Source organism: Dreissena polymorpha, chromosome 16, assembly GCF_020536995.1.
Source record: "Dreissena polymorpha isolate Duluth1 chromosome 16, UMN_Dpol_1.0, whole genome shotgun sequence".
NCBI lineage: Eukaryota > Metazoa > Mollusca > Bivalvia > Myida > Dreissenidae > Dreissena > Dreissena polymorpha.
In genome coordinates this window covers 21,883,401-21,893,514 of record NC_068370.1, presented here as the reverse complement: position 1 = coordinate 21,893,514, position 10,114 = coordinate 21,883,401, and the positions used below count along the sequence as shown (strand labels likewise).

Here is a 10,114-nt window from a genome sequence, read left to right as displayed (position 1 = left end):
ATTTTAAACTCCAGTGATGTGCGTTCAGGTAATATTGGTGAGTTTTTGCTGTTCAAAGAATGTACCGTAATACTGATAATTAATATGGTGATCAATAATAACAATGAAACAAGTGAACGAAAACTCATGCACTCATTTAATAACATTAAAATATTAAATGGATCAAAGTGCATCAAAGTAATATGTCTATATAATTTTTAACACAACACATGCTGTATGTTCGGCTTCTTGCTTTAATGTATTTAGAATATAAAGTTAGCGACCTACACATATAAGTACTCATGTTCCTGAACAATATGTATGTTTTTTACCTCCGCGTATGCACGTCGCCGAATCATCGTAAATGTACTCCCAATCGCTTCACGGTTAATTTCCCGTACTTAAATTGCTAACTGTTCATGGTGTGTATGCATATAAATGAGAAAGATTTTAAGGCCATACAGGCTATCCGGTTAATGCTGTAAGGTAAACACGCGCTTCTCACCTCGGCGAGCCGGGTTCAATCCCTACTCCCTGTGCAACCGAGCGTGTTGGTAGTCTCCATATCGGACAGGTGGGGTTTCCTACGCGAACTCCGGCCAATCCCCCCAAACCCCACAGCACATGACAAATAAAAATCGAATGTAGTTCAGTAAAAAATAAACAGCTGAAAATTGCAGCTGTTCTTAACACTTCTTCGCAAATTTCGTGAGTCATGTAAGCTTGTTAAGTAAAACCGCTGGGACACACTCCGGAACATGATGTTTCCTCAGTAGGACATCATACAAAAACACACACGTAAATAACAAACTTCTATTTTTCATTGTATATCGGTGTATTCTAGTATAAATTAGGAGTGTAATAGGTCCCGTTGCATTTCCGGAAGACAAAACGTGATCGCTGCCTAATTTACGTTTGTAGTCAAATTATAAACAATTGCTTCAATGTCAACGTATTTCGTATTACGATTTTGGTCTTTTAGTGTGCAGTAAAACCGAAGTACCCGGTGTAAACCGCACCTGCCCAGTATGGTGATGCAAACCGCAAGTCATTCCCAATTATTTAATAACCTATCGACCTTCGTTGGTTGATTCGGAAACCAAACCGCCTTGTATTCTAGAAGTGTTGGGCTCGTTGCCATGTGTATGGGAGTCATGCCTGGTGTATGACGGATCGCCATTTTGGTTCTTACTTTCAGCCGATGTTCTCATATCAGCTCCCGATTCCTCGGTTACAACAATTTCCTGGCAGGCTTTTGTCGAGCTGGAAACAGGTGAAACTGAAAATCACACAAGTTAGTTTTTAGGATTCACAATAAGGACTACCATGTAGTTGTTGTATGCTTTATGTTCTTATGGAACCAATACCAGACGTCAATACTGTTATTTATTTAGAATCATATTCAGTTTTATATGAACACGGTCACTAAATGCAGCCAGTATACTTTCATACCTCGCTTATTGACCACAGTGTACACGGTAAAATCGTTCACTGCCTTTCGGCATTAATATGTGTATACTTAAATATATTGTTCACTCTACCTTCGTCAGTTTCGATTGAAACTCCGTATGTGCCAATGTTGATGGTTGGTTCTGTATTCTCAATAGGATGATTTATAAAGCCTGCATGTTGTTGTTCCTGTTCCAAAAGGACTACTTCAGAATCGGAGATCTTTTGCGGTACTGAATTGTCACATGACGTTGACGAACCTAAAATTGAAACGTGATTATATTGGTACTACATAGTCAATGAAGATCATTCTCTGTTTGGTCAACCGCTCTTTGCTTTAAGATTTTAAGCTTAAGTATTTAGATTCTACACTAAAGTACAATATCTTTTTCCTATGTAAAAAAACGGTTCGTGGGTCTGAAAATGTCATTACACAACTGAATCGTTTACATGGTACGCTTAGTTACGGTTACATGGTACGCTTAGTTACGCTCGATTTGTCATTGTCCGTTCGGGTACTGCTAAAAAGTACCCCGGGTAACTATACTTAAATATACCCCGGGTACGGAAAATATACTAACACGTACCCGGTCAATTTAGACTTTACCAGAGGTTTATTCCTGTCCGAAATGTCGTAAAACGCGCTACGGAATACGAAACAAAATTCTCTTTGAACAAAACCTGCCTCAACATGCTTTTTTGAGTAAGAGTTAACAGAATATTGACATAAATATGAACATCATTAATTTGAAAAAAAAGCCGACTACGACCAATTTAGCGTTAGAACGTTTCAGTATATTTTCCGTACCCGGGGTACATTTATGTATACTTAAGAGTACCTGGAGTATATTGAAGTAGTAACCGAGCCGACAATGACCAATCGAGCCTTGGTTACTTCTTAACTCTATTGAATTGATACATTAATATCAAGCAGCTGTAATGGCATAGCTAAGATGTAAGTCATTTTTGTCAGCCAATACCTATCTGAACACTGTACTCCACGTGGTAATATCCTGATTCGTCCTTTGGTTTATTCATGGAGCACAGCTGCAGCACTGACACATTTTGAGTACCAAAACATGTATCGTTCCACTGCTTATACAAGGACTCGTTTATTTTCTTAAGTTTCTGTCCTGCAATTGAATCCACCGCCTGATAAAATAGTGACATGAACGTGTGATCTATATGCACATTTGATAATTCCGAATGAATTATAAAAATTAAATGCATTGACAGTGATCGATGTTTAAGAACACATGTGTCAAGTTACAAACTGCAAAAGCATTTAACAGTAAATTTGAAGTTTCTTAAATATGATTACTGTTTGTTTTTTCTTCGATAATTGCAATATTACAAAGATCAAATTCACAAATTTACAAATCAAATAACGGGAAGGGACACAGAAATCATAATACAGTTATATGAATGTTTGGTATCTACCGTTCTTCTTTGAGCCTTTAACTTTTGACAGCTTGGCTATCGTTGCGTGTGGTTTGAAACCCTTGCTGTCCGCGGAGACAAGCTCCTTTTCCAGCATGCACCCCTCGACAATCTCTGCAATAGTGTGCAGCCTCTCCACCTGGATTTCACTGGCAATCTTCGCGAAAACAACCTCGTTGCGAAAGTGCCCAATGCCAGCGATGTCTACAGACAGATCGGACATTTCTTGGTGTGCGTTGAGCCTATGGCTTACTTTGTCTAACGCTTCTTTAGTCCTGAAAGTAAGAGCAACGAAATGAAACGCAGCATGTGGTCCTTTATTCATAGCAAGGACAGTGAGACAAATAACAATGTACTAAACTACACAAAAGTATGTGTCTTGTTCTGAGAAAATTGGGCAAAATGCATGTGCGTAAAGTGTCGTCCCAGATTAGCCTGTGCGGACTGCACAGGCTAATCTGGGACGACACTTTACGCAAATGCATTATGCCCAGTTTTCTCAGAACACGACTCATATACAACAGACACCGCATTGGAACGGTCAACGAAAAAGCCCTTTGCTCGGTTGTAAAGATCTCCAAACTTCACCTTCGCTATTCACAATACATTTACGTTTGTATCAAAACTAATAATATAACATCAAAATCTAGCAAAACTTGTACAGGTAATATATTTCAAATTAATTACGACGTTACTACTTTTATCCCATTTTTAACGCGACATTGACGGTATAACACCTTATGGAATATACTAGCCTGTATTCAACACTGTGGGATATACCTGTCACGTGCACGGACTACTTTTTACTTTACCACTGAATAATTTTTCATAATTTATAAAGTCGAGAAATCTTTAGCTTCAAAATTATACGACCTTCAACCTTTAAATCTAGTCAAATGACATAATTTTTCGCCATCCGTATAATGAATCAGCTGATTGATGGCGTCATAAAATGACACTTATTTCCCCAAAAAATTTGACGATTTATTACAAACGCGACTTATTTCACATGTACATGTACTGTATATCGACATACGGTATTTGAATTGTCAATTAATCACATTTTTCTTGTTTCGTGTAATGTGCATTGTTTATAATCCATGCATATACTTTAGACATTTAAGAATGTACAACAAGTCATACAAATATCGCACAATTCATAAATAATCTGCAATATTTGCTATCCGATTTAATTCACGTTAAGCATAAAGCTGTGTAAAGTATAAGATGGCAAAAATAGCACCACACTGGAATTCGGAACGTCCCATTTTGTACACGGGTATTATCCACTGATTTATCTGTTGTGTAATGGAATGTTTTCCATTCTTTGTGTTTTTATATATTAAATTATTTTCTTGTACACAATAAGGGCATTTATCATAGACAAATAACATTGTGCAAGTTTAAACATAATTATGTTTGTATGCAGAAATCTGCAAATGCATCCGAGTTTACCAACGGCTATTATTTGATATAAAACTGCTCCGGTTCATTTTAACAGCAGTAATGTACGTAGAGTACATGACGTAGCGTGTGACGAGTAAGAAAGTTTATCGAGTTCATAAATTCATTTTAAAATAGTGATAGGATCATAGGATGGCCTAAGGGTCTTTATTTAACTATGCTAAAATAATTATTAAAGACCATAGATGCAAAATCGCCAATTATTGAGTTAAATGGATTATTAGATGGATTTGAAAGGATAATTAAAGGTAAGATACTAGTTCGAACGTGTTTTGGTTTTTGTTTGTACTTTTCTCGTTCCCTGTTCTCGGGGAAATGATTTTAACATGGGGGCCATTGATGCATTGGATTACACACGGCATACCCATAACATTATATAAAAAACACGTTCTGCGCGTCCTTAAATTCGTCGTCCGAATTCGGAAAACGTATTGCCCTGCATATTAAGTCAAATAAAGTGTCAGTTGCTGCAATTGTCTGTTTACTCGTCGATAGTGTACATGTAGAATCTATGTTGACATCGACATCATTTTGTCAGGAGCAATCGCCGCCATATTGGATTTTGATCATTTTCTTTCGAAAATAAAATGAATTATAGTAAAGTAAAATCTTTTCGCGGTCGTAATGTGTTACAATTCGCATGCTGCGTAAAATTGCATCGAGGCATATGGTGATATTTTTACTAGTTTTACAGTTTGTGTGTGAATTTTTAAGACTATTTCGCCAAGGCTCGCGCTCCCGGCGTTCTAAGCCTCGCAACATAAACTTCTCTGTATTCAACGCTAACCTAGTATTCTCTATATAAATAGATGCAAACTATAGCAAAAAATCTGTAACTGTTTAAGGCACGATGAAATGAAACTAAAACAGGCATCAACTGTTACTCGCCTTAGATTAAACAGCGTTACCAACAAAGCATCAGATAGTAAAACATACAGATCATCGTCATGCATTAAAATGCCGTATATATGGTCATATTTTTAACGTGTATCCGACTTTAACATGTGAAATATCTCACAATATTAATTAACTCATCCGTAATAGTACATGTAGTTATAAGCTGGGATTAATAACCCAAGTAAGTTACTCAAACTCACCGTAAAAGGTGCTTCCTACATCTTCTTTGGATTTCTTTTTAGTACCACAATTTAAAACAACAGGCCATTAAGAGTTTCTCGCCCAATACCTGCTTATTTCATCGACAGTATGAAGACCTAATACCATGACGGTCAGATGCAGTGTTGACACGCGGACTATTGCCTGTTGTAACTTCGGCTCTTCTTTAACCATGTGCTCTTGGATTTCCTTCAATGCTGTACGTACCTTCATATAAAAAATACGTTATGTTTCCAACGTTAATTATAGTACCTGCCCTAGCACCGAGACCTTTTTATACGTTAAATAGTGGATATACAGCATACCACATAAAATGCAATCAAACACAGCATGTTTCGTTCAACAATCGGTGATGTCACCAATGTAAGCCTTGCCAGTATTGATTCCTAGACCATGTGAATAAGTCTTAGTATACAATTGTGTCAATGTGAAGGAATTTATGTATCAAAGCTCTTTAAAAGTGTTAAGCAAATGGTCATGTGTTGACCAATAATTCTGACGATTTTTTATTAGCATTATTGATGCTATACAAAACGTTTCTTTTAGGGTTAATTTTGTACTGAGGGATGGGCGGACGAACAAAAGGGTCGATCACGAAATGCGTACGCCTCATTAACCAAGAAAATGTAAAAACTACACAACCGAAATTATCAAAGTCGATATATTGTTATCTTTTGTAATATTAACTAGTATCAAATTACTTGTGTCAAATTGAAACATAACACAAATCATTTACTGAATAATTGGTTATCGGGATAGCCACAAAATAATTAGGTCGTGTTTGCTTCTGCTTCTCATCTTGTTCTTCAGACGCATAATAGCCATCATCAGCTTGTTTGCTAGGCTTGTCTCTTTTCATTTTTTTATTTGCCTGTTTTAGTGCTTGTCTTAAATGTTTCAGTCGCCGCTTTTCTAGTTTTCCTAGGTAAAAACAATTAGAAATCTTAATACGTACTCAAATAAAAAAAATATACAAAATCAGTTTCAATAATTTAGTATTAATTAATAATAAAATTATATAAAAAAAATCGATTTACTTTGTATTTAAAAGCAAAAAACAACACTAGAACAATGTCATTGTTTACCTGAAAACATTATTGACAAATCATACTCATATTCTTCGTTTGCTTTCTTTTGGACACCTTTATCTACTTCAATTTTCATCAGGCTTTTCATTTCATAAATTGATTCCTTCTCAGCATCTACTGTGTCTTCTTTGCATTTTACAATAGTGGAGACTACTTCTTTTATTGCTAAATTTTCTGCCGATGGCAAAGGTTTGCCTATTGCTCTATTCATCGAATCACTGAAAGAAATGTTATGATTTAAGGTTTCTTTAATGCCACCACTGTGCTTGTCGAATGAATATGCACAGAGTATGGAAGAGTCATCATACAATAAACTGGATGCTTGATCCGAATCCCAGTTTTGATGTCGAACAAGTTCTGTGACACCTTGCAATAATGCCTTTGGCAAAACGTTAGTTTTCTTTTTAGGTGGAACATTGACCACTAATTTCATAATAACATCATTATTTGGTATACTGGCAGACTCTTTTTTATCATCCATTCCTTCTTTTGATTTTATTTTCTGACCTTTATGAGTCTGCAGTGTTTGTGTATCCATTATGTTCAACCTACCACTTTCACTACTAAAGACACTTTGAAATGTATTTGTGTCTGTCTCCACCTTTGTATAATCTGTGTTGCTTTTGTCTTTACTGTCCCCCATTACTTGCAAACCTTTAATTGGTCCACACACGACACTAATTAAATTTATTTGATTTCCAATCAAACAAGAATTTCGTGTCTCAATATGTTTAACACAAGGCCATTTAATAGCTGTTTTCAGTGTTGATCCACATTGGTTAGTTTGCCCTTTCACTGTAAATACTGCTTTATCTGCGACAACATCGTGCGATGACTTACGATGCACTAATTTCACAAGTCTCATTTATTTGACTTATTTATTATCCTCTAAGTTGCGATCTAAATACCATTTAGTAAGTTAACAACGTATTTGAAAATAGTTCGAAAATAATGTATGGCTATTGAAATATTTTTTTTCTTTAACCTCTGTCTTTGAACAAATTGTAGCTATAAAAATTGTGGCAATAAAATATGCATCCGAAACAATCAGTGTCCGATAAGTATCCACTTTGTTATTTGTCAACGTCAATAGATACAGCTTCATTATCTTGGCTGACACAAACTATAATAAAAGCATGAATTTAAAGCTATTTATTAATTAATTGAAGATGAAGCAGTACATCCATCAAATGTAGAAATTTAGTCCTTTTATGCGTATTTACAAGTGCGTATTACAATTATGTTATTACATTCGCACCTGGTTACACGCTACTTATTCAGAGCCAGTCCGAGTCACTCTGGATCAGCGGACGATTAATTCCATATTTATTCATTGCATCCCTTGCGGAAATAGCGGAAGTATCACGATTCATTTCGATTGTTTTCAGCTTGGTGTTACCCAATCTCTTGCACAACGGTTACATTACATTCACCTCTGTGTTGGGCTCAGAACGGACTATTGTTATGAAAGCGTCTCATTTATGTCATGATCATTCCAAGCGTTCATCATTGAGGTTACAGAATACTAAACAATCTCTTGCACGACGGTTACATTGCATTCACTGCATTAAAGAAAACCATCTCATACCATGATATCTTATATCAGTCTTAATTCATTATTATAAAATGGATATGGTTTTTTTATGTTAAGAAACCAACATACATACACACATCGAAGCAATTCCTAACGTCACTCAAAAAAAATATGTTCAATTGTTTACATTTGTGAAGTGCGTGGAATGATTCCATCTGCGTAAATGGGCAATAAATTAGTTCCAAAGAGTTGCATTAAAACTCGCAAGTTTTTGCACGATTTATCGTACATTTAAAAGTCATATTTCTTAATTTAATGCATGCGATCTTAAATATCCAATCAAACATACGTTGAATGCGTTTGTTCGGTTTTATCTATTTAATAGACAAAATGGAGGGCTGAGCCTTTCGCAGAGTTGTATGTGAGAGCAAGGAACGACAACTCTGCGTGGAGATTGGGTGTTACCTAAACATTATTGCAAATTATGTTTCGAATAAAAGGCATTTTAACAACATGTTGGTCCTTATATATATTGAAAAAGAATATATAAGGACCAATCTTCTTTTTCAAGTTCCTTTGTTTCAAATGTGTTATGTATTGTGGGTCGATATGTTTAATCTAATTCAAATATTTTGTAATTAAATTATTTTAATTTAATAAAATAATTATCAAACTAAATTTGATAGTTTGCGCTCTATAAAAACAGACACGTAGATAACATGTTATCTACGTCTCTGATTAAAGTATGTCGACTTTAAATTAGATTGGTGCTCTTTGTTTTTACCATTGGATATGAGCATAATATAAATCCTGAATCACGTAGAAATTACGCTTAGGGTAATTTTATAAAGATGGAGGATATCACTTGCAGTATATTTTATATAATCGTTTATGTTACATACATACTCAAAATCAACGAATATTTCGCAAAATATTTCGTAAAATAAAGTTATCCCATATAAAATTAGTGTTCCTTATAGCAATAGCCACAATTTCCGCGCTAGATGTGGTATCGTAACATAGATTTTACGAGATAAAAAGTGCTCGTTTTTATTTTGTTGTGGCACAATATATTCCATTTTAATTTCCTGCAACGATATCTATTCATACGACACACGAACACTAACATGGTAAATGAACATTTTTTTTAATAGATTATCCCACAAAAAACAAAAAAGAGCATTATGTATCTTGTTAAATCTATGTTACCACACCACATGATCTAGCGTTGAAATGTTGGCTATTGCTATAAGGAGCATTATTTATTATGTGTTGACTTTATATTTCGAAATATTGAACGAAATATTCGTTGATTTTTTTGGTGTTTATAGGCTGTTAATCTATTTATACCATTTACCAATGTCTCATGGTTGAAAGGCCTTTACATATTAAATAGCATCGCCTTACCACTTATTAAGTTGTTTCCAAATGTGGCAGGATTTTGCTGGTGGGCATGCCAGGTTATCAAACAGGACATATTGCCTGATAAAGCTGTCACGTGCAGACTTTACGGATATCGAAATAAATGATTGTAGGGCTGCATCGATACAACAGAAATGCAATCGTTAGGTACGCTAAGAATGTATATATTTCTTAGAAAGTTAGACTGGGCTATCAGTCGTCGTTGTAAAATTGTTAACAGTGCTTTCTGGTTTCAAGGGACGACATTTTTTTGTTCTTCCAACGAGGGGTTGTTTATTTCTCGTTGATAGAAAAGTTGCACAACTGTCTTAAATGTAAGAAGACGTGTCTATGCGTGTATTTTGAAGTTTATCAAGTTTTTCTACGCTTGAGGCTACATGATGTAAGGACCAGGTCTTTTTTTGCATCGATGCTTAATTAACTAACTCGACTCAGGAAAGTTGGAACGAATCCTAAACTATAGCTGTAATCACCAGCAACATGTGTTTAGTTCTTACTGAAATATATTTAATTTCGGCGTGTCCTTGTGAGCCGAAGTGTTGATCCTGAGTACCCAGAGGAATATGACCACCAAACATCCTCACATGCTCTGTGTGTGGGACTTAAACATAATTAAAGTAAG

At 35.4% G+C, this 10,114-nt stretch overlaps 1 protein-coding gene across 2 annotated transcripts; it reads right to left on the bottom strand.

The window, feature by feature from the left end:
• Positions 1–119: 119 nt before the first annotated feature.
• On the bottom strand, positions 120–8,144 carry LOC127862214 (uncharacterized). 2 transcript variants are annotated; one of them, XM_052401224.1, is made up of 7 exons: positions 6,534–8,142; positions 6,185–6,369; positions 5,519–5,655; positions 2,869–3,143; positions 2,409–2,561; positions 1,521–1,688; positions 120–1,258 (listed from the first exon to the last, which is right to left on the bottom strand). In XM_052401224.1, the coding sequence occupies exons 1-7, from the start codon at positions 7,399–7,401 to the stop codon at positions 1,050–1,052; spliced, it is 1,995 nt and encodes a 664-aa protein (XP_052257184.1). In that variant the 5' UTR covers positions 7,402–8,142; the 3' UTR covers positions 120–1,049. The 2 variants fall into 2 exon arrangements, with proteins under 2 accessions (XP_052257184.1, XP_052257185.1); XM_052401225.1 differs by having other exon boundaries at positions 1,077–1,242; positions 6,534–8,144.
• Between the last annotated feature and the right edge of the window lie 1,970 nt (positions 8,145–10,114).

Bases quoted from the DNA above. Each gene is read 5' to 3' on its own strand.
- LOC127862214 (XM_052401224.1), bottom strand. From the start codon at position 7,401: ATGAGACTTGTGAAATTAGTGCATCGTAAGTCATCGCACGATGTTGTC. The intron at 6,370-6,533 runs GTAAACAATGAC...GTTTTTACCTAG, and splicing joins TTTGTCAATAATGTTTTCAG to GAAAACTAGAAAAGCGGCGA. The intron at 3,144-5,518 runs GTATTGGGCGAG...TCTTACTTTCAG, and splicing joins ACTGTCGATGAAATAAGCAG to GACTAAAGAAGCGTTAGACA.